The sequence below is a fragment of the Salmo salar genome, chromosome ssa07 (genome assembly GCF_905237065.1).
Source record: "Salmo salar chromosome ssa07, Ssal_v3.1, whole genome shotgun sequence".
Taxonomy (NCBI): Eukaryota; Metazoa; Chordata; class Actinopteri; order Salmoniformes; family Salmonidae; genus Salmo; species Salmo salar.
In genome coordinates this window covers 61180954-61208447 of record NC_059448.1, presented here as the reverse complement: position 1 = coordinate 61208447, position 27494 = coordinate 61180954, and the positions used below count along the sequence as shown (strand labels likewise).

Here is a 27494-nt window from a genome sequence, read left to right as displayed (position 1 = left end):
ATGAATTCGTTTGAATTATTCGTAGGTAAAAAAAACGATATTCCGCTTTCACTGTAATACACAACTATAACTGCATTCATGACTTACAATAAGATGGTGTAGTATCTGGTAAGCCTAATGGTAAGCACAGGAATGAGACTCATCAAGCTGCACCTTACCCCCCCAGGCCGGTCGGTGGCGCTTACCCGCTAGTTTTTAGCTTGTCTCGGAAAAAAAATATAAAGCACTTCCGCTTTTCCACTTCCTATTTGTATATCAGCTGGCATATGAAATTACCGCGCGAAATAAGCAAAACAAAACAGAAATGTCTCAGTTGGGGTGTCCTCTTGGTGACAGAATCATAATAGGTTACATTTTACCCGAAAAGAAGGTTAAAAAGGCGGAAAATGACGATTCTGATTGGGAAGATGATGATGAGGAGGAGGAAGAGGCACAGCCGGAGTTTCTGGATATGAAAGAGATGGACAGCGTTAGCTCTGGAGGACACATGTTTAATTCCTCCATACCGGGCCGAAACGAAGGTGAGTGGTCGTTGACAGATCATCATAGCTTTGATAAATTCACATGTATAAGTTAGCCTAACTAGCTACTGCGGTTGTCACTTGCAACAAATGAGCTCTATTTATCTAGCTAACAAGTTACCAATCATTCAGCGTTAGGGACTGCAACAGTGTCACTCTTATCGACCGAGCTTGTATTGATTATAATGTCTCCTACTGTAATTATATCGTTTGTTTAATCTGGTTTATCTCTTGTTAGTACACTAATACAGCCACAAAAGGGTGGGTATCATGTGTGGAACATTCCAACAGGCATCTGTTACAAAAACTTCGTAAATAACAAGGTTTCCAACAAACAACGTATACAAAGTTGTATAGCGGCAGAATAAGATACCGGGTAGAGGGTGGGCTGTTTCATTAAGGTTTTCCACTCACCATGTTTATTCTGAAAAGTGTCTGTCCTCTCTGGTAGCCTATGGACAAACATTAAGAATAAACTACGTGGTGAGTTGATGCCTATTCGGCAGCTAGTCAACTAGGTGAATTGATCATACTACTTTGTATGTGTTGTTTGTTGGCATCCTTGTACTTTACCAACTTTTTGGAACAGATTCCTGTTGGACCGTTCCCACAAATGATACCCACCCCCACAAAACACTACCATACAATCCACCACGATGAATGCATGCTGATGATCTAGCTAGATAACGTTAGTCAGCTAAATAACTAACTATGTTGTGTAATTGTTTCATTTTCTATCCCACGTCCATTCTAGTTGATTTCCTGGACAGTGTGTCTGGTAAGAGATGCAGAGTAATGGGCCGGTTCAGTCTGAAGGACCCATGGTGGGAGGCTACCTGCTCAGCCCGCGCAGCCAGGGGCAAGCTGGTGCTGCGGGGCTACCCTGCCTACCGCCTTCGCTCAGACCTCCAGGGAGACCAGGGTCGCTCCATCCTGTCTCTGTTCCTCACAGCCTGTGGCGTGGATGGACAGTTTGTCACCCCGTTCTTTGCTTGGCTGCCGATGGGAAGGAAGGTGGAGTTGGCTAACCTTCAGGAAGTTCTGGCTGAGTTTGAGGAAGGAGAGCAGCACAGAGCATTGGCACAGCAGATTAAAGCCTTGGTCTCTGTTTCAGGTAGGTGGACGTGAGGGAGAGATGCATCTTGACCCTGATCTATAGTGTTTTGGTAATATGAAGTGCTGTGAGTAAAGACCATAGCTGTGTTCGAATACTCATACTAACTATACCATACTATACTATACCATACTAACCATACTATATTAACCATATTAACCATACTAACCATTCTAACCATACTATACCATACTATATTAACCATATTAACCATACTATACCATACTATATTAACCATTCTAACCATACTATACCATACTATATTAACCATTCTAACCATACTATATTAACCATACTATACCATACTATATTAACCATTCTAACCATACTATACCATACTATATTAACCATTCTAACCATACTATACCATACTATATTAACCATTCTAACCATACTATACTAACCATACTAAGCATTCTAACCATACTATATTAACCATTCTAACCATACTATACTATACCATACTATATTAACCATTCTAACCATACTATACTAACCATTCTAACCATACTATACCATACTATATTAACCATTCTAACCATACTATACCATACTATATTAACCATACCATACCATACTAACCCATACTAGCAGGTATATCTCTCTGGTCACCCCCAAAGCCAATTCCTCCTTTGGTCGTCTCTCCTTCCAGTTCTCTGCTGCCAATGACTGGAACGAACTACAAAAATCTCTGAAACTGGAAACACTTATCTCCCTCACTAGCTTTAAGCACCAGCTGTCAGAGCAGCTCACAGATCACTGCACCTGTACATAGCCCATCTATAATTTAGCCCAAACAACTACCTCTTCCCCTACTGTATTTATTTATTTTGCTCCTTTACACCCCATTATTTCTACTTTGCACTTTCTTCTACTACAAATCTACCATTCCAGTGTTTTACTTGTATTTACTCTGCCACCATGGCCTTTTTTGCCTTTACCTCCCTTATCTCACCTCATTTGCTCACATTGTATATAGACTTATTTTTCTACTGTATGTGGTTTGTTTTATTCCATGTGTAACTCTGTGTTGTTGTATGTTGTCGAACTGCTTTGCTTTATCTTGACCAGGTCGCAATTGTAAATGAGAACTTGTTCTCAACTTGCCTACCTGGTTAAATAAAGGTGAAATAAAAAAATAAAATAAAAATACTATACCATTTTAACTATATTAACCATACTATACATATACTATACCATACTATATTATACCATACTATACCATACTATACCATACTAACCATACTATTTGTGATGCAAATTGGGTATGTAGTATGCTTATTAGTCATAGGGTGCGTTTGTAAATTTGCTAAATATCTGATGAATTAACAAACGCTCAACACCCGTTGAATATGGCCGGTGTCGGTCAACGTCGGCACAGCAACACAGTTAGTTACCAAACGCTCAACACCCGTTGAATATGGCCGGTGTCGGTCAACGTCGGCACAGCAGCACAGTTAGTTACCAAACGCTCAACACCCGTTGAATATGGCCGGTGTCGGTCAACGTCGGCACAGCAGCACAGTTAGTTACCAAACGCTCAACACCCGTTGAATATGGCCGGTGTCGGTCAACGTCGGCAAGCAGCACAGTTAGTTACCAAACGCTCAACACCCTTTGAATATGGCCGGTGTCGGTCAACGTGGCACAGCAGCACAGTTAGTTACCAAACGCTCAACACCCGTTGAATATGGCCGGTGTCGGTCAACGTCGGCAAGCAGCACAGTTAGTTACCAAACGCTCAACACCCGTTGAATATGGCCGGTGTCGGTCAACGTCGGCAAAAAAAAAACTATTTCAATTGTTGTCAGCAGCACAGTTAGTTACCAATGCTCAACACCCGTTGAATCTGACACCGCCCTGAATTTACAAACGCCCAGAGCGCACTCTGGCACTCCAGATTGAAGTTACAAACACACCCGAAGTCTAGCTAGTAATCTGTTACACTAACAAGCTAGCAATAGGTTGCATAGCAACAGCATCAACTTCCGGTAGATGGGTGAAGCTCTAGTACGCTGAACTGAAATGTTACCGTTGGTTTACAGTATACTAACATACAGTATGTTAGTATGGGTATTCCAACACAGCTCATGTCAGCGGTATGTCTGTCAGTTGCAGGGATGCACGTGACAGCTGCCTCTCTGTACCCCAATGTGATGAGATACCTGCCTACCCTACTGCCAGGGCGCTTCACTGAGCTACTGGGCCAGGGAAAGAAAAGCCAGAAACATCCTGCTGCACAGGGTGCTACACATGTCACACAGATAGATGAAGAGGAGGAGGAAGAGGAGGATCTCAGTTTGCTGGCCAAAATAGAGGAGATTATCAAGACTGATGTGTGGAAGCTGGGCTTTAACTATGTAAGTGTAATCTCCTGGCTGGTCGGGGACTGTGGTTGGTTAACATACTGTCTCAACAGTTTCTGTAGACTTTGATCAGACCAATCCAGCAGTGACCTATCACAGAGCACCCCTCTAATCTGCCATGAACGCTTTGATCAGACCAATCCAGCAGTGAACTATCACAGAGCACCCCTCTAATCTGCTATGAACGCTTTGATCAGACATAATCAATTATTTTCTTATTTTAGTTTATCTTGAGTAATCGCTTCTCACTTTTCCTCTCTCTTCCCTCTTCCCTCCCCCCTCCCCTACTCCCCCTCTCTCTAGGTTATATACAAGGAGTTGAAGGTGGTCCATTGCGAGGCTCAGCTGAGATCCTTCCATGAGTGTAAACTGTTCCAAGAGATCCCTCTGAAGCAGCGTAATGCCCTGCGAGTCTACGACTCTCTGAAGACCCACTGCTACAGGACGGGCAGTACCTACACGGAGCTCCCCACCCTGTGTGACGAGGTCAGGAGAGGATGGAACTCCGTGGTGGAGATGGAGGTACGAGGAACACAACACAAATACGTCTGTCCTCTTTGTGGTTTATGTATTGTCTGTTGGTTCGCTTGCTGAAGCAGCTCCATATGTATTTTTGTAAATTTCAAATTTAGTTAATTCGTTCGTTCGTTCTTTCATTCAGGTGTGGGACGCAGTCCACTTCCTCAAAGAGCTGGGTGTAGTGGTACGGGATCGCCAGAAGGTGGCGCTGCAGAACCTGCATTCTTATGAGACTGGGATAGCTGAGTGTCTTCGCTGTCTGATGCAGGGAGAGCGCTGGGTTATACCTCTGGATGTCAACGAGGTGCTGACTGCTTCAGCACTGGAGAGGCTGAGGAAGAAGGGAGGGGATGGAGGGAGTAGGGAGGGTCAAGGTGGAGGTGGAGGTGAAGTGGACTCTGACGCAGAACCAGCCCCTACAGATCAGGGCCCTCCAGTAGATTTAGACCCAGATCAGATACGTGCAGCGGAGATGATCTGTTCCAATCCGGTGACGGTGATCAGCGGTAAGGGGGGGCTGTGGGAAGACCACGGTGGTGAGTCTGCTGTTCAAGGCAGCCTTGCAGCAGAGCCCAGAGGAGGAGGTCAGGAAGGTATGCTGGGACTTTGAGAATGACTCCTTGGGGTCCGAGGCGTGGGAGGAAGAAGCCCTGTCGCCCAGTCTCCTCTCTCAGTTAGAGGGGGAGGTAAAGGACGAGAGGAAGAAGTCATCGTGGGTTTTACAGGGAGAGGACGAGGTGTTACTGACAGCGCCCACAGGGAGAGCTGCGTCTCTGCTCACCAAGAGGACCTGCCTCAAGGCCTACACCCTGCATCAGGTTGGTACAGGAGACAGTTCTGCTCTTAGGATGACTTCTAGAATGGTTCTGACTATGTTCTGTTAGCCAGGTACAGAACAGGTTTCTGAATGGTAAACATTAGCCTGGGTAAAGCTAGAAGTTACATGCTCTGTCCATGTAGGCTTTGTCTCTGTAATAGAAAGGTATCGGTGAGACCAAAATAAACAGCTGAAATTTATCACTTACATGATTTACAAAGGATTATTTGTGTAACTTGTAGGTCAAGTTTACCACTTGTTCACCGCCAGCGGCCATATTCACCGCCAGCGGCCGTATTGTTCTAAATGAACCAGTTGAACATCAGTAGTCAGGTCCATGTGTTGTACACAGTGTCACTTCCAGAGGTCACAGATATCTAACCCCTCCTTCCTGTTCACCCCTCCTCCTGTTCACCCCTCCCTCCTGTTCACCCCTCCCTCCTGTTCACCCTCCCTCCTGTTCACCCCTCCCTCCTGTTCACCCCTCCCTCCTGTTCACCCCTCCCTCCTGTTCACCCCTCCCTCCTGTTCACCCCTCCCTCCTGTTCACCCCTCCTCCTGTTCACCCCTCCCTCCTGTTCACCCCTCCTCCTGTTCACCCCTCCCTCCTGTTCACCCCTCCCTCCTGTTCACCCCTCCCTCCTGTAACCTCTCTCTCCTGTTCACCCCTCTCTGTCAGGTGCTGTGGAGTTTCATGCAGGCCAAGAGGGACCCCAACGGGGCTCCTGAGGAGTGGAAGTTTGCGTGTGTGCGTGTGTTGGTGGTGGACGAGGGCAGTCTGGTGTGTGTTCGGCTCCTCCACTCCGTCCTCACCATGCTCACCAAACACGCACAGCTCAGGAAGTTTGTCATCTTGGGTATGTTGGCTTTTAAGTTCAGGTTTAAGCTATACATGTTTCACATGTAAAATGTGATGCCAACACTTGGGGGGGGTGAAGGTGGAACAGAGTTAGGTAAGGATAAGACTTCCTGTCCTTTTTCAAGGGAAACACTATGTGGTCCACTAGACTGCTCAGAATCCCTGATCTACAAATCACCTTGTATCCCAATAAACTCCTCATTATCTGAATGACATTAGACAGCACTGCTTTATAACCCTATCCTGCTAGGACTTAAGGTTTAGGACTTACTGGCTGACTGAGTTTGTCTAGGGGATGTTGACCACTATCCAGCCAGCCAACTCCTTGTCAAATAAATCAAATCAAATTGTATTGGTCACATACACATGGTTAGCAGATGTTAATGCGAGTGTAGCGAAATGCTTGTGCTTCTAGTTCCGACAGTGCAGTAATATCAACATGTAATCTAACAATTCCCCAACAACAACCTAATATAACTACCTTTTGTAGGGATGGGATAACAATATGTACATATATGGATGAGCGATGACTGAGGAGCGTAGACGAGATGCAATGGATGGTATAAGATACAGTATATACAGTTGAAGTTTACATACACTAGGTTGGAGTCATTTAAAACTTGTTTTTCAACCACTTCACACATTTATTGTTAACAAACTATAGTTTTGGCAAGTCGGTAAGGACATCTACTTTGTGCATGACACAAGTAATTTTTCCAACAATTGTTTACAGGCAGATTATTTCACTTATAATTCACTGTATCACAATTCCAGTGGGTCAGAAGTTTACCTACACTAAGTTGACTGTGCCTTTAATTAAACAGCTTGGAAAAATCCAGAAAAGGATGTCTTGGCTGTAGAAGATTCTGATAATTTGAGTCAATTGGAGGTGTACCTGTGGATGTATTTCAAGGCCTACCTTCAAACTCAGTGCCTCTTTGCTTGACATCATGGGGAAATCAAAAGAAATCAGCCAAGACCTCAGAAAAAAAATTGTATACCTCCACAAGTCTGATTCATCCTTGGGAGCAATTTCCAAACACCTGAAGGTACCACGTTCATCTGTACAAACAATAGTATGCAAGTATAAATACCACAGGACCACCCAGCCGTCATACCGCTCAGGAAGGAGACGTGTTCTGTCTCCTAGAGATGAACGTACTTTGGTGCGAAAAGTGCAAATCAATCCCAGAACAACAGCAAAGGACCTTGTGAAGATGCTGGAGGAAACAGGTACAAAGTATCTATATCCATAGTAAAATGAGTCCTATATCGACATAACCTGAAAGGCCGATCAGCAAGGAAGAAGCCACTGCTCCAAAACCGCCATAAAAAAGCCAGACTACGGTTTGCAACTGCACATGGGGACAAAGATCGTACTTTTTGGAGAAATGTCCTCTGGTCTGATGGAACAAAAATAGAACTGTTTGGCCATAATGACCATTGTTATGTTTGGAGGAAAAAGGGGGAGGCTTGCAAGCCGAAGAACACCAGCCCAACGTGACGCATGGGGGTGGCAGCGTCATGTTGTGGGGGTGCTTTGCTGCAGGAGGGACTGGTGCACTTCACAAAATTGATGGCATCATGAGGAGGGAAAATGATGTGGCTATATTGAAGCAACATCTCAAGACATCCATCAGGAAGTTAAAGCTTGGTCACAAATGGGTCTTCCAAATGGACAATGACCCCAAGCATACTTCCAAAGTTGTGGCAAAATGGCTTAAGGACCACAAAGTCAAGGTATTGGAGTGACCATCAAAAAGCCTTGACATCAATCCCATAGAAAATATGTCGGCAGAACTGAAAAAGCGTGTGAACAAATAGGCCTACAAACCTGACTCAGTTACACCAGCTCTGTCAGGAGGAATGGGCGAAAATTCACCCAACTTATTGTGGGAAGCTTGTGGCAGGCTACCTGAAACGTTTGACCCAAGTTAAACAATTTTACAGGCAATGCTACCAAACACTCAATTAGTATATGTAAACTTCTGACCCACTGGGAATGTGATGAAATAAATAAAAGCTGAAATAAATCATTCTCTCTACTATTATTCTCACATTTTCACATTCTTAAAATGAAGTGTTGATCCTAACTGACCTAAGACAGGGAATTTTTACTAGGATTAAATGTCAGGAATTGTGAAAAACTGAGTTTAAATGTATTTGACTAAGGTGTATGTAAACTTCCGACTTCAACTGTACATATGAGATGAGTAATGTAAGATATGTAAACATTATTAAAGTGGCATTGTTTAAAGTGACTAGTGAGTCTCTATGTAGGCAGCAGCCTCTCTGAGTTATTGATGGCTGTTTAGCAGTCTGATGGCCTTGAGATAGAAGCTGTTTTTCAGTCTCTCGGTCCCAGCTTTGATGCACCTGTACTGACCTCACCTTCTGGATGGTAGCTGGGTGAACAGGCAGTGGCTCGGGTGGTTGTTGTCCTTGATTATCTTTTGGCCTTCCTGTAACATCGGGTGGTGTAGGTGTCATGGAGGGCAGGTAGTTTGACCCCGGTGATGCGTTGTGCAGACCGCACCACCCTCTGGAGAGCTTCTGGCTGAGGACGGTGCAGTTGCCATACCAGGCTATGATACAGCCCGACAGGATGCTCTCTATTGTGCATCATGTAAAAGTTTGTCAGGATTCTAGATGACAAGCCACATTTCTTCAGCCTGCTGAGGTTGAAGAGGCGCTGTTGTGCCTTCTTCACCACACTGTGTATGTGGGTGGACCATTTCAGTTTGTCCGTGATGTGTACGCCGAGGAACTTAAAACTCTCCACCTTCTCCACTACTGTCCCTTCAATGTGGATAGGGGGCTGCTCCCTCTGCTGTTTCTTGAAGTCCACCATCATCTCCTTTGTTTTGTTGACTTTGTGCGAGAGGTTATTTTCCTGACACCACACTCCGAGTGCCCTCACCTCCCTGTAGGCTGTCTCATCGTTGTTGGTAATCAAACCCACTACTGTTGTGTCGTCAGCAAACTTTATGATTGAGTTGGAGGCGTGCATGGCCACGCAGTCGTGGGTGAACAGGGAGTACAGGAGAGGGCTGAGAACACACCCTTGTGGGGCCCCAGTGTTGAGGGTCAGCGAAGTGGAAATGTTGTTTCCTACCTTCACCACCTGGGGGCAGCCCGTCAGGAAGTATGGCCTGTTCCATAGTCCGACTGACTGTTTGTCTACGTGATGTGCATCAGCTGCCCAGTATCCAGCCAGGAAACACCTTGTATGACCTGGTCTACAGTCTGACTGACTGTTTGTCTAGGTGATGTGCGTCAGCTGTCCAGTATCGAGCCAGGAAACACCTTGTATGACCTGTTCTACAGTCTGGGCCGAGCCCACTGGGCCATCGAGATGAGGACCAATCACAGAGCTGAGTCTCAACTCATCGTCAACAACGCCGGACTGTAAATACGACATTGGTTTTTGTCTTTTCCAACAAACATATAAATACCACAGTGACTCTGATAATATTAAAATAATTCCGTATGTAGATAACTTTGCAAATTCAGATATTTAATAAATACTTTTTTTAAATGGCAAATTCTGTAAGATTGTTTTTTGACAAATGTTTTTATCATCTGATGCCATGACTGACCATGAGAAAGGAGAAATCCTGCGTCTGTCCTTTTTTAATCAGAATCGCAGAGATGGGGTTGACTCATACTTTCAGGCCGCTCCACTACGACGCCATCTTGGATCTGAATGGAAGTTACACCATGCCCTCTGAAGACAAGAGGTTCATCCTCATCCTGCTGCCCAACACCAGCGAGGACTCTGACTATGGTGAGTACACCATGGACTCCATCTTGCAGGTGCTGTGCGCTGAAAACCTGTAAAAGTGACAATATAATGCAACACAATTTGATGTTGTTTTTCAGACCTCCAGATGGCTATCGAACTATTATTGAAATCTGCTCCAGGACTGAAGAATGATGCCACGTCACAGTTCATTGCCTTCAGAAAGTAAGACATGCATAACACAGTAGTGATCCGATATGTAGAGGTTCTCTATACCATTGATACTATAGGACAGTAGAGGGATCAGATATGTAGAGGTTCTCTATACCATTGATACTATAGGACAGTAGATGGATCAGATATGTAGAGGTTCTCTATACCATTGATACTATAGGACAGTAGAGGGATCAGATATGTAGAGGTTCTCTATACCATTGATACTATAGGACAGTAGATGGATCAGATATGTAGAGGTTCTCTATACCATTGATACTATAGGACAGTAGATGGATCAGATATGTAGAGGTTCTCTATACCATTGATACTATAGGACAGTAGAGGGATCAGATATGTAGAGGTTCTCTATACCATTGATACTATAGGACAGTAGATGGATCAGATATGTAGAGGTTCTCTATACCATTGATACTATAGGACAGTAGATGGATCAGATATGTAGAGGTTCTCTATACCATTGATACTATAGGACAGTAGATGGATCAGATATGTAGAGGTTCTCTATACCATTGATACTATAGGACAGTAGATGGATCAGATATGTAGAGGTTCTCTATACCATTGATACTATAGGACAGTAGAGGGATCAGATATGTAGAGGTTCTCTATACCATTGATACTATAGGACAGTAGAGGGGTTCTCTGTACCATTGATACTATAGGACAGTAGAGGGGTCAGATATATAGAGGGGTTCTCTATACCATTGATACTATAGGACAGTAGAGGGGTTCTCTATATTATTGTTTGCCCTGTATCTTAACTGTACCTCTTTGTTTTTCAGGAGGGAGTGTGCCTTGATCAATGAGCTTTGCTGCAAACATTACTGCAACCACTGCACCAAGTAAGATGCTGTTTCTACCGCTGTAGGAAGAGATGCTGTTTCTACCGCTGTAGGAAGAGATGCTGTTTCTACCGCTGTAGGAAGAGATGCTGTTTCTACCGCTGTAGGAAGAGATGCTGTTTCTACCGCTGTAGGAAGAGATGCTGTTTCTACCGCTGTAGGAAGAGATGCCGTTTCTACCGCTGTAGGAAGAGATGCTGTTTCTACCGCTGTAGGAAGAGATGCTGTTTCTACCGCTGTAGGAAGAGATGCTGTTTCTACCGCTGTAGGAAGAGATGCTGTTTCTACCGCTGTAGGAAGAGATGCTGTTTCTACCGCTATAGGAAGAGATGCTGTTTCTACCGCTGTAGGAAGAGATGCTGTTTCTACCGCTGTAGGAAGAGATGCTGTTTCTACCGCTGTAGGAAGAGATGCCGTTTCTACCGCTGTAGGAAGAGATGCCGTTTCTACCGCTGTAGGAAGAGATGCTGTTTCTACCGCTGTAGGAAGAGATGCTGTTTCTACCGCTGTAGGAAGAGATGCTGTTTCTACCGCTGTAGGAAGAGATGCCGTTTCTACCGCTATAGGAAGAGATGCCGTTTCTACCGCTGTAGGAAGAGATGCCGTTTCTACCGCTATAGGAAGAGATGCTGTTTCTACCGCTATAGGAAGAGATGCTGTTTCTACCGCTGTAGGGAGGGGAGACGCGGTTAGCAGTAGAAACAATATCTCTTCTGTGTAATGAGTGGACCACCAGATAGAGCTGTTGTAAAAAGGAAGAATGTGCAATGTGAGGAGACTTACCTCCATTCCTAGATCTTGTTTGTTTCTGTTAGAAATCCCAGCTGGTCTCCTTAGCTGTAGATGGATTCATCATTTGGGTTTGATATGTTGATCTTTTACCTCAGAAACAACAAGAACCGACTAGATTTCCAGCCGGGAGATAAAGTCTGCTGTACAAAGAACGGCTATGTCACAGACAGGAACAAGGAAGGGTCTCCTGAAGAAGAGGACTTGGAGAACAGCTATGTAGCTGACATGGCCAGGACCAAGCAGAGACTTCCTGGGCTGGATGGAGAGGAGAGTCGGAGAGGGAACGGGGCCACACAGAGAAATGGAAGTGGTGACAAAATGAAAAGCAAAGAGAAGAATAAAGACCGCCTGTGTAACGGAGAGATATTCTTTATTAAACATGTGAGAAATGAGAGGACCTTTCACTGAACCAATAGTTACATGTTTTTAGGCTATTCTGGAGTTGCTCAATTCTAATTGGCTAAGCCGTGCTCTTTGGTTGTGTCTCCTCCTATGACAGGACGTGACAGAGGAGGAGGCGGGCTCACAGCGGAGCAGGAAGCAGAGGTACTTGACTCTGGATGATCGTGACGGACGGATGCTGTCTGTTTCCTTTAGGGAGCTACAGAGAGAATGTAAACTGCAACATGCCTGGGCTAGGACCATACACACCTTCCAGGTGTGTGTGTGTGTGTGTGTGTGTGTGTGTGTGTGTGTGTGTGTGTGTGTGTGTGTGTGTGTGTGTGTGTGTGTGTGTGTGTGTGTGTGTGTGTGTGTGTGTGTGTGTGTTCTCTCTGTCTCCATTCATAAACTGATGAGAGAATGATTAAACTAAGCAGTTCAGTAGATTCTAACTAGTTAGACATTTTCTCTGATGGAGTCTTCAGTTGTACTGTACCTTCCTTCTCTGTGCTTCAGGGGTCGGAGACCGAGACGATTGTGTACGTGCTGGGTAACGGTAGCGTCCAGACGTGGAAACACGTGTACACGGCTGTGACACGGGGACAGAAGCGTGTATATGTCATAGCCAAGCAGGAGGGCATGGCCTCAGCCATCAAGAGACGCATCATCCCACGTAACACCCGGCTGGGAACCCTGGTCAAAGAGCTGCTGGTCCAGCCTGGGGCTGAGGGGCAGGACCAACCAGACCAGAACCAACCCCAGCCGGGCACACCTCGCAGGGCAGCCCCAGGCTTCGGGCCTACACAGACCACTCCTCTGGCCTCACAGACACCTAGCTGGTCTCTAAGGACCGCCTACAAAACCCCTATAGCAGCACCCAGACTCCTCTCTACACCCATCCTAGCAGTCCCACTTCAAGCCAATCGTGTCCAGTCCCACTCTACGTCAGTCCTACCCAGGCAGCTGTGGAGAAATGAGCCTCCAACAGCTCCTCAGGCAGATGCTACAGACACCTCTCTAATGGACGACATCACTTTCAGTCAGGCATATAGCTGGTCGCCTATGAACAGCAGCTCTGAGGACCCCTCCCAGGAGCAGCCTGGGTCGTGTGAGGGGGAGGAGGGGATGAAAATGGAGGCTAGCAGCAGCGCTGTAGGGGATGGACACATGGGGAAGGGTTCACATTTAGCTGCTCAGTCTGGGGTTGTGGGCACCCCTTCCAAGAGGACACTCGCTCCTGACAGTGGGGAACAGAATGTAACTCCTTCTAAACAGATCAAGGTAAGAGAAAGAGGACTTGGCGTCTAGTCAGGCAGATTTTCAGTTGTGCTTTTTTTGGTGGAAGCAGTACATTTTCACACATGACTAGGGCACGTCTGAACAAGTATTTGTGGTCTGGAGGGGGGGTTATTTTAGTAGAAGTGGAGGGGGGTTATTTTAGTAGAAGTGGAGGGGGTTATTTTAGTAGAAGTGGAGGGGGTTATTTTAGTAGAAGTGGAGGGGGTTATTTTAGTAGAAGTGGAGGGGGGTTAGGGTTAGTAGAAGTGGAGGGGGTTATTTTAATAGAAGTGGTTGAGGTGTGGAGGAGGGGGGTTATTTTAATAGAAGTGGTGGAGGGGGGTTATTTTAGTAGAAGTGGAGGGCGGTAATTTTAGTAGAAGTGGAGGGGGGTTATTTTAGTAGTAGTGGAGGAGGGGGTTATTTTAGTAGAAGTGGAGGGGGGTATTTTAGTAGAAGTGGAGGGGTTAGGGTGTGGTTAGGAAGTGGAGGGGGTTATTTTAATGGAAGTGGTTGAGGTGTGGAGGAGGGGGGTTATTTTAATAGAAGTGGTTGAGGTGTGGAGGAGGGGGGGTATTTTAATAGAAGTGGTGGAGGAGGGGGGGTTATTTTAGGAGAAGTGGTTGAGGTGTGGAGGAGGGGGGGTATTTTAATAGAAGTGGTTGAGGAGTGGAGGAGGGGGGGGTTATTTTAATAGAAGTGGTGGAGGGGGGGGTTATTTTAGTAGAAGTGGTTGAGGTGTGGAGGAGGGGGGGTTATTTTAGTAGAAGTGGTTGAGGTGTGGAGGAGGGGGGTTATTTTAGTAGAAGTGGTTGAGGTGTGGAGGAGGAGGGGGGTTATTGTAGTAGAAGTGGTTGAGGTGTGGAGGAGGGGGGTTATTTTAGTAGAAGTGGTTGAGATGAGGAGGAGGGGGGTTATTGTAGTAGAAGTAGAGGAGATGAGGAGGAGGGGGGTTATTGTAGTAGAAGTGGTTGAGGTGTGGAGGAGGGGGGGTTATTTTAGTAGAAGTGGAGGAGGGGGGTTATTTTAGTAGAAGTGGTTGAGATGAGGAGGAGGGGGGTTATTGTAGTAGAAGTGGAGGAGATGAGGAGGAGGGGGGTTAGGGTTAGTAGAAGTGGAGGGGGGTTAGGGTTAGTAGAAGTGGAGGGAGGTTAGGGTTAGTAGAAGTGGAGGGGGGGTTATTTTAGTAGAAGTGGTGAGGGGGGTTAGTGTTAGTAGAAGTGGAGGAGGGGGTTAGTGTTAGTAGAAGTGGAGGGGGGTTAGTTTTAGTAGAAGTGGAGGGGGGGTTAGTTTAGTAGAAGTGGAGGGGGGTTAGTTTAGTAGAAGTGGAGGGGGGTTATTTTAGTAGAAGTGGTTGAGGTGTGGAGGAGGGGGGTTAGTGTTAGTAGAAGTGGAGGAGGGGGTTAGGGTTAGTAGAAGTGGAGGGGGGTTAGGGTTAGTAGAAGTGGAGGGGGTTATGTTAGTAGAAGTGGAGGGGGGTTATTTTAGTAGAAGTGGAGGGGGGTTATTTTAGTAGAAGTGGGTTGAGGTGTGGAGGAGGGGGGTTAGGGTTAGTAGAAGTGGAGGGGGGTTAGGGTTAGTAGAAGTGGAGGGGGGTTAGGGTTAGTAGAAGTGGAGGGGGGTTAGGGTTAGTAGAAGTGGAGGGGGGTTAGGGTTAGTAGAAGTGGAGGGGGGTTAGGGTTAGTAGAAGTGGAGGGGGGGTTAGGGTTAGTAGAAGTGGAGGGGGGGTTAGTGTTAGTAGAAGTGGAGGGGGTTATTTTAGTAGAAGTGGAGGGTAGGGTTAGTTGTGGAGGAGGGGGGTTATTTTAGTAGAAGTGGAGGGGGGTTATTTTAGTAGAAGTGGAGGGGGTTATTTTAGTAGAAGTGGAGGGGGGGTTATTTTAGTAGAAGTGGAGGAGGGGGTTATTTTAGTAGAAGTGGTTGAGGTGTGGAGGAGGGGGGGGTTAGGGTTAGTAGAAGTGGAGGGGGGGTTAGGGTTAGTAGAAGTGGAGGGGGGGTTAGGGTTAGTAGAAGTGGAGGGGGGTTATTTTAGTAGATGGGTTTTAGTGGTTATTCTAAGAGTTAGTTGGGAAGAGTTGTCACTTTTCTCTGACTCCATCTTGTTGTCGTGTCATCTGTGTAGGTGGAGCCGTTCCAATCACCGCTGGGCTGTTCCAGCCTGCAGCAGCTCTCCCTCCGCACGCCCACTCACGGCAAACGGCTCTTCCAAGATCCACCCTCCGATCAGGACTGAACACCTTCTCTCCTTGACCCAGGAGACCAGGATATCTTATGATTGATGGCCACTACTGCATTGATACCAGGATATCTTATGATTGATGGCCACTACTGCATTGATACCAGGATATCTTATGATTGATGGCCACTACTGCATTGATACCAGGATATCTTATGATTAATGGCCACTACTGCATTGATACCAGGATATCTTATGATTGATGGCCACTACTGCATTCATACCAGGATATTTAAATCGAATCATATTTTATACGTCATATGCACGGAATACAACAGGTATTACCATGAAATGCTTTCTTACAAGCCCTTAACCAACAATGCAGTTTTATTAAAATAAGAGTTGGGAAAGTCGAGGTAATTGAGGTAGGTAGGGGTAAAGTGACTGCATAGATAATAATGAAAAGAGAGTAGCAGTAGTGGGGGGGTCATTGTAAATAGTCTGGTGGCCATTTGATGAACTGTTCAGCACTCTTATGTCTTGGGGGTGGAAGCTATTAAGGAGCCTTTTGGACTTGGCGCTCTGGTACCGCTTCCCGTGCGGTAGCAGAGAGAACAGTCTATGACTTGGGTGGCTGGAGTCTGACAATTTTTAGGGCCTTCCTCTGTCACTGCCTGGTATAGAGTTCCTGGATGGTAGGAAGCTTGGTCCCAGTGATGTACCAGGCCATACACACTACCCTCTGTGGCGCCTTGCAGTCGGAATCCCCTCCGGCGCCATCATTAGAGAGTAAACTCTGCATTATTATCTGTTTATTTTAAAGTCATGTTTTAATTGCTATACATCTGGGCTTGTATCATTTTATTGATCAAAGGTAAGTGCCTCAGATGAGATTGTCATCATTTCATCAGTTTGTTGCAGATTGAGAGAGGCTGAGATATTGACAGGAGAAAATCACCTCAACTATGTTGTTTTTTCCCACTCTGTAAATCGCCATGTTGTGTTTTTCCCACTCTGTAAATCACCGCAGCCATGTTGTGTTTTTCCCACTCTGTAAATCACCTCAGCCATGTTGTGTTTTTCCCACTCTGTAAATCACCTCAGCCATGTTGTGTTTTTCCCACTCTGTAAATCACCTCAGCCATGTTGTGTTTTTCCCACTCTGTAAATCACCTAGCCATGTTGTTTTTTTCCCACTCTGTAAATCACCGCAGCCATGTTGTGTTTTTCCCACTCTGTAAATCACCTCAGCCATGTTGTGTTTTTCCCACTCTGTAAATCACCTCAGCCATGTTGTGTTTTTCCCACTCTGTAAATCACCTCAGCCATGTTGTTGTTTTCCCCACTCTGTAAATCACCTCAGCCATGTTGTGTATTTTCCACTCTGTAAATCACCTCAGCCATGTTGTGTTTTTTCCACTCTGTAAATCACCTCAGCCATGTTGTGTTTTTCCCACTCTGTAAATCATTTTTTATTGTTTCTCTTCTCTCGGCCATACAAAGGTTTACAGCTGGAGGAATTCCCAAAGTTATACATAGACGATAAATATCATGCTACCAAAGTATTAAATTTGTACAAAAATACTTTACAGGTCATAATACCGGTCCATTAGAAATAAAAATACAATTTTTCAGGGACTTAAACAGTGAGTTTGATTCTTTAACTGTATCATACATTGAAAATGGTTGACCCCACTATGGTAATTGGCAGTGTATACTCCAGTATTAACAGAAAAATGACCACTCCACCTGAGCTTTTTTTTTTTTAAACTCAAGGTTTCGTCTGCATAAGTCCAAAAGCTTGTTCTCTGTAACGTTGAGGTGAATTGTAAAGAAACTAAGGTGCAAATGTCTGCAATGAACTGTATCTGTGGTTAAATAAACCACTGTTTTTTTGACACAGCGATGGCTTGAGATTCAACTGAACTCTAAAAGACAACAATAGTAGCAGTGACTGAAGTAGTCAAATATTACTGTTGGGCTACTACGGTTGAACTGTGTGTAGTCATTTCAGTAGTTGAGATGTCAGCTATTTTCAGTAGCTGAGTATCCAGTGTATTTGATGTCAGCCATTTCAATATAGAGTGCATTTGATGTCAGCCATTTCAGTAGTTAAATATCCAGTGTATTGGGAGTTGTCAATGTATAAATACAGTACTTGACAGTGAACATTTGAGACGACATTGCTTTTCCAACGGTCTCTATGGCGTAAGTGAGAGATCGTTGCCTAAATGAGAGATTGAGTGGTTGGTTGTATAGTGGGACGGATAATGCTGTTGTACGTGAGCCATTTCTAAATAGTGAGACCATAGAAATAGAAATCCTAGAATGGGATTTCCCCATTTCAAGTCTGATCTAGTTCTATAAGCAAGAGACAGTGTTGTGTGAGCACTGAAGACAAAGGTGACATCACTCGTCAAAAAGCCACTAGTTTACATGAAGTACACGGTTGGGAATATCTGTTTTCTCACAGCCTGCTTTTGAACAGACCTCTGTTTTTTTCTGGTGTAATAGTTTCTTTTTTATGAAGTGAAAATCTACTGGAATTACACCTTGTTGCCTTACCTTGTTACCTTACCTTGTTGCCTTACCATTATAGGGTAAGACATTACACTGGACCCTTCAACATACACCTCTCATCATCATCATCATCATCATCATCAAACAAGTGTCATTTTCTATATTACAAATTCTTTGTTATTATTTGAAGCCTTTTGGGGGGCAAACCTCAGAAAAACAATGAACCATACAAAAACATACTTTAAACAACGCCAGTATCACACAGATTAGCATATTAGTTGATATTTACTCAGGTAGGGTACAGGGGTGGTGGGATACAAAATAGAAAAGCTGTTTTGAATTACTTGGGTTATTTTAGATTTTACCTCATGCTTTTTTCCCCCCCTCCCCTTAAATCAATGGGTCATTTTGATTGGATGGCAGAAATGAAATCAGTAACCTTACTATTCAGGGTGCGATATTAAGGTTGATTTGATATCTGGTTGGTTGTTCTTTTCAGAACGTCGTTTTAAAAGGATAAATGACTGCTATAACATGGAAGTAGTTTTTCTAAACCCAGTTTTATAGGTGCCGCTTCCTAAGTAGTAGTTCGTTTCAGGACCGATGAAACTACCTGCAATGTGCTGTCCAATGTTCTGAAGTAGTAGGACTTTTTCTCTGGGGCCTCCCGCGTGGCTCAGCGGTCTAAGGTACTGCATCGCAGGGCTCGAGGCGTCACTACAGCCCCGGGTTCCATCCCAGGATGTGTTACAGGCGGCCGTGACCGGGAGACCCATGAGACGGCACACAATTGGCCCAGCGTTGTCCGGGTTAGGGGAGGGTTTGGCCCGGCCGGGATTTCCTTGTCCCATTGCGCTCTAGCGACTCCTTGTGACGGGTTGGGCGTCTACAAGCTGACTTCGGTTGCCAGTTGCACGGTGTTTCCTCCCACACATTGGTGCGGCTGGCTTCGGGGTTAAGCGAGCAGTGTGTCAAGAAGCAGTGCGGCTTGCCAGGGTCGTGTTTCGGAGGACGCATGGCTCTCGACCTTCACCTCTCCCTGTACGGGAGTTGCAGCGATGGGGCAAGATTCTAACTACTAATTGGATGTCACAATAAATTTTTTTAAACTCTGTCTCTGGTTCCTGTAACAGCACAGTGTTAGCATACCTATTTCACACATACTGTATGCAAGCAAGTCAGACTCAGGACCACGAGTCAGTTTTTCCTCCTTGACTAGTGCAGCTGTAAGGAAGCACATTGCATATATTACCTCCTCGTATGGTAAAGAACCCCATCTCTTCTGCATCTATTTATGAAAATAGATCTATGTCCAAATGAAGGATAAGGTGCTTCAGTACCACCACCTTATTATAAGGGAAATGGTGATCCTGTATTCTAGGATTCAGAGAAGTCGCCATTTTGTTTGGGAATGGTATGATTGGTACCATTTTTGTTTCTTTCTAATTGTGTATAGCCTAGATAAAGCTGCTTCTTTATTCTCCTCCCCAAAGCAAAGCTTTTTAAATCCTTTTCTAAAGGGTTTCATATATTATGCTTCTAGGTCAAGCAGTGAGCTTGGTGAGGAAACGTCACATCACGTCTTGTCTCGGCTGCCAAATGCATTGTGATGAAGCCTAAGGGGACGCCTGGCTGTCCTGGTTTCATTTCAACATCCTCCTCCTCAGTCTCGTCTACGAGAGGCAGGACTACAGTTCAGGTTTCAGAAAATAAAGGGGCTAACGTTTAAAATATTGTGCTATTTTTTTTCAAGTGAAATAGTGTACTTAAAAATCATTGGGGAGAAGTCAGACGCAGTACTGATATTTTCTCTGTAAAAACCCTTAGAAATCACTGGGGGAGGGACAGAGCTAGTGAGACCCAGGTATGACAGATGAAGGGGGACGAGGAGGACAGAGCGAAGCCAAGTGTGAGCGAGAGAGACAAAGAGAGCGAGGGAGGGAAGGAAGGACTCCCTATAATAACTAGATAGAGGGTATGTATTACTCTGGCCTTGTATCCGTCACGACGCGACACAGCAGTGGTGCGCGCACACAAACATACACATACAGAGTGGCCAGTCCAGCATCACATGTAAACGTTTCAGCAAATGTTATTGTGTTTTCTTTTTTGTTTTAAACAGAACTGTGTTACTGTCTTATTGTCCAGCTGCAGTAATAAAAAGGAGAGGATCGGTCCGATGGCACTATTGTTTCACTTCATCACTGTTATTATTTTTGTCTCAGGTATTTTCCAAGAGGTCAGTGTGGTCGATGTTGCCTCCATCTTTGTAGTTCTTTGTAGTCTTGGGGTAGAGGTGCGTACCGTACTCAATAGTCCCCAGTGTGAGGGAGGAAGAGGAGGAAACCTCTTGTGATTGTGGCTCATGCTCTGGCTCAGAGGAAGGAGTTTAGTTTTGTCAGTGCGCTTTGACTTAGCGGCCCCGGACCCCACTGTCCACCTAGGAACACTGTCTGTCTGTCTGTCTGTCTGTCTGTCTGTGTCCTAAATAGCACACTATTCCCTAGGTAGTGCACTACTTTTAGCCAGAGCTGTGAGGGGTTAGCCTGCAAAGAGGTTATGGATAGAAGTAGTGCCCTACACATGCAATAGGGCTCCATTTTAGATTGACCCCTGTCTCATCAGAGTGGTTTTCTACAGTAGCACCAGGGGGAGGATAACTCAGAAGGGAAGGGGAGAGAGAGAGAGCCTTGGGCCTTCAGACCACCACTCTGATAGAAGGTCTTAGTGGGATAGACAGACAGACAGAGAGAGCCTTGGGCCTTCAGACCACCACTCTGATAGAAGGTCTTAGTGGGATAGACAGACAGACAGACAGAGAGAGCCTTGGGCCTTCAGACCTCCAGTCTGCTATAAGGTCTTAGTGGGACAGACAGACAGAGAGAGCCTTGGGCCTTCAGACCTCCAGTCTGCTATAAGGTCTTAGTGGGACAGACAGACAGAGAGAGCCTTGGGCCTTCAGACCTCCAGTCTGCTATAAGGTCTTAGTGGGACAGACAGACAGAGAGCCTTGGGCCTTCAGACCTCCAGTCTGCTATAAGGTCTTAGTGGGACAGACAGACAGAGAGAGCCTTGGGCCTTCAGACCTCCAGTCTGCTATAAGGTCTTAGTGGGACAGACAGACAGAGAGAGCCTTGGGCCTTCAGACCTCCAGTCTGCTATAAGGTCTTAGTGGGACAGACAGACAGAGAGAGCCTTGGGCCTTCAGACCTCCAGTCTGCTATAAGGTCTTAGTGGGACAGACAGACAGAGAGAGCCTTGGGCCTTCAGACCTCCAGTCTGCTATAAGGTCTTAGTGGGACAGACAGACAGAGAGAGCCTTGGGCCTTCAGACCTCCAGTCTGCTATAAGGTCTTAGTGGGACAGACAGACAGAGAGCCTTGGGCCTTCAGACCTCCAGTCTGCTATAAGGTCTTAGTGGGGTCTCTATCATCTAGCCCAGCCCCGGCCAGCGCCACCCCGATCCCAGTCACCCCGATTCCAGCAGCCATCCTGGATAAGGAATGGTGGTTCTGGGTCGGTGGAGGGCCAGAGAGGCTGTCTCCCGGCTCGGTCCAGTTGATGACAGGCTCCTCGGTGGGTAGCTGGTTCAGTTCTGACTGGGACCCGGTCCTGGAGGAAGCAGGGTTCCTGCTGATCACCAGGTCCAGTTTGTTGCCTGACTCGGCAATCAGAGGGACCACCAGACAGCAGTCGAAGTCTCTGGTCCTCACGTGGTTGATCTGAGAAATCGAAGACAAGGGAAAGAGTTATTTATATTTGGTTTAAAAGCTTTGAGGTCCATTGAATTAATGTTTCAACTCAGATGTTACAGAGGCAACAAAAGGAAATGACTTGAGTTAGGAGTTTCCAGCCAGCAAGCACAGATTGGAGGTCCGCGTGGCAAACGTCTGTTTGACCATCATCGGGTGAGCAGAGGTTTGCCACTATGCTGGTTTATATTTGGTTTAAAAGCTTTGGTTGAAAAGCAAAACAAACCAAAAAAGATGTAATATTTGTATTTCCTGAGACTGAAAGTTTAACTTCAGGCTTTGCCTCAGAGCGGTTTCCTTTCATTTCAGTTAGAAGCCTACAAGATCAATACATCTACTCTGTTCAAACCTTCAGGTAAACAGTTTGTAAACCCAGTCCTGTCCTTCAAACATGAAGACAGATCACTTAAGTTCTCTCCCTCTGCTCCTGTATACAGCTGATTCATATTTACTGATGTACCCTTAAATTACCCCACAATAAACATACAAGCTGAATAATCTATCATCTTGGCTATTGGAATAAACTGCAGTTCATTTGCTTGAGCATCTTGTGTTTGTGCTTTTAAAACAACATTGTCAGTGACTTGATCAAATAAAAGTTGAATAACGTCCCAGGATGACTTCCACCTGCCAGCAGAATGTTTGTGCTTTTAAAACAACAACAGTGACCTGAGGAAAGCTGATAAGGAAGGACAGTCTCTCTCTCTCTCTGAGCAGCGAATAATGAGAGAACCTTTCTTTTCATATGCTAATGGCACGTTCACTAGATAGCTTCCCTGGAGAGGGATTCATCTATCCATCACTATGAATATCTCTGCAAAGTCAGCCTCACTTAGACCAGCGGGAAATTAGGCCAATGGTGTGTATCAATTTGGGCCACAAAAAAAAATACAAAAATCATTTGAGGTTTTATGAACTGTGTAGATATGCTCTACTTTAGGGAGATCTAACTGTAACACCCATATCTACTTCCTACCTTTAGCTACATGTAGGAAATACAAACTATTGGAAAGGTCAAATGATTTCTTATCTAAATGTTGAAAGTGCTTGTGGGTGACGGAGAGAAACAACATGGTGCAGTTTGAGGCCGTGTGGAGGAGAGTGATGCGGGCGCTGGAGATGGGGGGGTGAGCAGGTGGGTCTGGGCAGGGTGATGTTGTGGATGTGTGTGTTCTGCATGAGGAAGCATCTGTGCCCACGTGTGTGTGAGTACCTGTAGCAGCCTGTCGTAGGACTTCAGCCCCCCGACCTCTGCAGGTCCCCCTGGGAGGATGTTGTTGACATAGACACCTTTCTCCAGGAGGCCATCCGACACACTGAAGCCAAAGTCTTCAAGGTCCGACTCCTTCAACAGACTCACCTGCACAATCAATCAATAATGTCTTCAACTATCAATCAATCATTTAACCTGGTATAAATAATGCACTTCAATGATAGACTGGATGACAGGCTGTGTCTACTGACAGCATAACATGATTGATAGACTGGATGACAGGCTGTGTCTACTGACAGCATAACATGATTGATAGACTGGATGACAGGCTGTGTCTACTGACAGTCATAACATGATTGATAGACTGGATGACAGGCTGTGTCTACTGACAGTCATAACATGATTGATAGACTGGATGACAGGCTGTGTCTACTGACAGCATAACATGATTGATACTGGATGACAGGCTGTGTCTACTGACAGCATAACATGATTGATAGACTGGATGACAGGCTGTGTCTACTGACAGCATAACATGATGGTGATAGACTGGATGACAGGCTGTGTCTACTGACAGCATAACATGATTGATAGACTGGATGACAGGCTGTGTCTACTGACAGCATAACATTGATATGATAGACTGGATGACAGGCTGTGTCTACTGACAGCATAACATGATTGATAGACTGGATGACAGGCTGTGTCTACTGACAGTCATAACATGATTGATAGACTGGATGACAGGCTGTGTCTACTGACAGTCATAACATGATTGATAGACTGGATGACAGGCTGTGTCTACTGACAGCATAACATGATATGATAGACTGGATGACAGGCTGTGTCTACTGACAGTCATAACATGATTGATAGACTGGATGACAGGCTGTGTCTACTGACAGCATAACATGATTGATAGACTGGATGACAGGCTGTGTCTACTGACAGCATAACATGATGTGACAGGCTGTGTCTACTGACAGCATAACATGATTGATAGACTGGATGACAGGCTGTGTCTACTGACAGCATAACATGATTGAATGATAGACTGGATGACAGGCTGTGTCTACTGACAGCATAACATGATTGATAGACTGGATGACAGGCTGTGTCTACTGACAGCATAACATGATTGATAGACTGGATGACAGGCTGTGTCTACTGACAGCATAACATGATTGATAGACTGGATGACAGGCTGTGTCTACTGACAGCATAACATGATTATGATAGACTGGATGACAGGCTGTGTCTACTGACAGTCATAACATGATTGATAGACTGGATGACAGGCTGTGTCTGCTGACAGCATAACATGATTTGACAGGCTGTGTCTACTGACAGCATAACATGATTGATAGACTGGATGACAGGCTGTGTCTACTGACAGTCATAACATGATTGATAGACTGGATGACAGGCTGTGTCTACTGACAGCATAACATGATTGATAGACTGGATGACAGGCTGTGTCTACTGACAGCATAACATGATTGATAGATTGGATGACTGGCTGTGTCTACTGACAGCATAACATGATTGATAGACTGGATGACAGGCTGTGTCTACTGACAGCATAACATGATTGATAGACTGGATGACAGGCTGTGTCTACTGACAGCATAACATGATTGATAGACTGGATGACAGGCTGTGTCTGATGACAGCATAACATGATTGATAGACTGGATGACAGGCTGTGTCTACTGACAGTCATAATGTGATAGATAGACTGGATGACTGGCTGTGTCTACTGACAGCATAACATGATTGATAGACTGGATGACTGGCTGTGTCTACTGACAGCATAACATGATTGATAGACTGGATGACTGGCTGTGTCTACTGACAGCATAACATGATTGATAGACTGGATGACAGGCTGTGTCTACTGACAGCATAACATGATTGATAGACTGGATGACAGGCTGTGTCTGATGACAGCATAACATGATTGATAGACTGGATGACAGGCTGTGTCTGATGACAGTCATAACATGATTGATAGACTGGATGACAGGCTGTGTCTGATGACAATCATAACATGTCAGTACCAGAGCTTCATCATAAATGACGTTGTCAAAAAGCTCAAGTTGAAGACACACACACACGTAAGATGCGTCAGAACTTTCTTACCTTCTCAGGGATTTTAACCCCTCTGACGTTCCATGAAATGAAGTGATGTAAACAGTGTAAAGCAGCTGTACTTGGTGGTGTTTTATCATCGTTACCTTGTGCAGCTCCACGGGGGTGGGCGACATGATGTCATTCATCTCCTGTTTCATCTTCCTCATGGCGAAGGCCTTGCGCCCCCGTCGCTGGGCAGGGTGTTGGAGCGCGAGGACTGGTTGTACTGCGGCCGGGCTGCGCTGCGCTCCTGGAAGCTGGCCTGCCGACCCAGGTGGCTCCTCAGAGGAGCAGGGTCATGGTTCAGACTCAGACTGCTGCCTGACATAATGGTGGCCTGGAGGGGGAGGGGGGGGAGGAGACAACGGGGGAGGAGATGAGGGAGGGGACCGAGAGAAAAGAGAGAGGAGGAGAGGGAGGAGATGGGGGAGGGAGAGGGGGGAGATGGAGAGGAGGGAGGGAGGGAGAGAGAAGAGAGAGGGCGAGACGGAGGAGATGAAGGAGAGGGAGGAAAGGGGAAATGAGAGGAGAGAGAGGAGGGGGAGAGGGAAGGGGAGAGGCCAGAGAGGGAGAAAAGGGGTGATGAACTTCCAAAGTGAGATATGAAGTACAAGGTACGCTCATGGACATGAGAACTGTTCCAGGTGTAGAATGTGTTCAAGCAGTATGTCAAAGAGAAATGGTTTGATTGTAGAATAATAACATAGAAAGTTCCTGTTAGAGGAGATGGTTGGCTCATCATCATCACGACCCAATAAACAAACAAACAAAGACTGAAAAACTTCAAAACCCAAGACGCCTTGCAGCAACTGTCCCATCATGCTTTGCTCACACCGCCATGCCCATTGCCACATCATCATCATCACCACTCCTCCCTCTGATTGGACAGTAATGAGTGATGTCACTCAAACCACCAGACGTGGTAGTCTGATGTTTGTGACAAACAAGTGAAACTGAACACTGTTTCACCCAAGCTGATGCATAGAGGTGTTGCAGAAACAGAAAGAGTTTGGCAAACAACACACTGCCACAGTCTCCATGCACCAAGACACAAGGTACAGCGCTTTGACTCGAAATGGAAGATGTGTGATTCATTCCAACATACAATTTGCCAGTTTTCATGTTGACAAATGCAAAATGCTCTTCACTACTGACATGAATGAACAGACATGTTCATTTACAGCGAATGAGGAGCCACAGGGGATATCCAGTCCAAGTTGAGGTGACATTTAATTCAGTCAAGCCTCTTTGATTTAATGTCTCCAAACTGAAACCATAATTATTTCTCTTCATTCCAAACTAACCTCTGTGATTCACACGGTGTTACTTACTTCCTGCATTGACACTTCATTTCAAGGTTCATTTACAATGTATTGCTGAGCGTCAACACACCTCCAGGCAGCACTACGGATGCATGCCAAATGGCCCACTATTCCCTTCATAGCACAGGGCCCATGTAGTGTATAATATAGGGACTAGGGCCCATGTAGTGGATAATATAGGGAATAGGGCCCACGTAGTGGATAATATAGGGAATAGGGCCCATGTAGTGGATAATATAGGGGATAGGGCCCATGTAGTGTATAATATAGGGAATAGGGCCCATGTAGTGTATAATATAGGGAATAGGGCTCATGTAGTGTATAATATAGGGAATAGGGCCCATGTAGTGTATAATATAGGGAATAGGGCCCATGTAGTGTATAATATAGGGAATAGGGCCCATGTAGTGTATAATATAGGGAATAGGGCCCATGTAGTGTATAATATAGGGAATAGGGCCCACGTAGTGTATAATATAGGGAATAGGGCCCATGTAGTGTATAATAAAGGGAATAGGGCCCATGTAGTGGATAATATAGGGAATAGGGCCCATGTAGTGGATAATAAAGGGAATAGGGCCCATGTAGTGTATAATATAGGGAATAGGGCCCATGTAGTGTATAATATAGGGAATAGGGCCCATGTAGTGTATAATATAGGGAATAGGGTGCCATGTAGTGGATAATATATTGAATAGGGCGCCATGTAGTGTATAATATATTGAATAGGGTGCCATGTAGTGTATAATATATTGAATAGGGTGCCATTTGGGACATATCCAATGAGTTTCAATATGCCAAACAACGTTTAAATGAGTAATGATCTCACCTTCATAAATGACAACATATGGTGTCATGTTGAGGTTTCGCTAGCGAGTCTGACTCACAATCAAGGATATTTCAACCTTGA

The 27494-nt window shown here is 45.3% G+C and overlaps 2 protein-coding genes across 2 annotated transcripts in view; one reads left to right on the top strand and one right to left on the bottom strand.

The window, feature by feature from the left end:
• The first annotated feature begins 304 nt into the window (after nucleotides 1–304).
• Nucleotides 305–17282, top strand: LOC106599032 (DNA helicase B). The gene is made up of 15 exons (XM_045722527.1): nucleotides 305–521; nucleotides 1276–1635; nucleotides 3748–3995; nucleotides 4305–4523; nucleotides 4663–4879; nucleotides 5025–5338; nucleotides 6017–6194; nucleotides 9463–9604; nucleotides 9838–9983; nucleotides 10079–10163; nucleotides 10958–11017; nucleotides 11905–12190; nucleotides 12309–12467; nucleotides 12707–13471; nucleotides 15591–17282. Exons 1-15 carry the CDS (start codon nucleotides 305–307, stop codon nucleotides 15699–15701), a joined length of 3507 nt encoding a protein of 1168 aa, XP_045578483.1. The 3' UTR covers nucleotides 15702–17282.
• The window catches only part of LOC106595591 (glutamate receptor-interacting protein 1), a 431870-nt gene continuing 421462 nt past the window's right edge, over nucleotides 17087–27494 (bottom strand). The window contains 4 exon segments of the mRNA XM_045722404.1: nucleotides 17087–21886; nucleotides 23130–23276; nucleotides 25367–25449; nucleotides 25452–25599. Coding sequence (XP_045578360.1) covers nucleotides 21569–21886; nucleotides 23130–23276; nucleotides 25367–25449; nucleotides 25452–25599 — 696 coding nt within the window. The 3' untranslated portion in view covers nucleotides 17087–21568.

What these genes read in the sequence shown, in the direction of transcription:
- LOC106599032 (XM_045722527.1), top strand. Translation starts at nt 305, where the DNA reads ATGTCTCAGTTGGGGTGTCCTCTTGGTGACAGAATCATAATAGGTTAC. An exon ending in GAAGGGAGGGGATGGAGGGA is followed by an intron (nt 4,880 to 5,024) that starts GTAGGGAGGGTC and finishes GACGGTGATCAG; the next exon opens with CGGTAAGGGGGGGCTGTGGG. An exon ending in CAGTTCATTGCCTTCAGAAA is followed by an intron (nt 10,164 to 10,957) that starts GTAAGACATGCA and finishes TTTGTTTTTCAG; the next exon opens with GAGGGAGTGTGCCTTGATCA.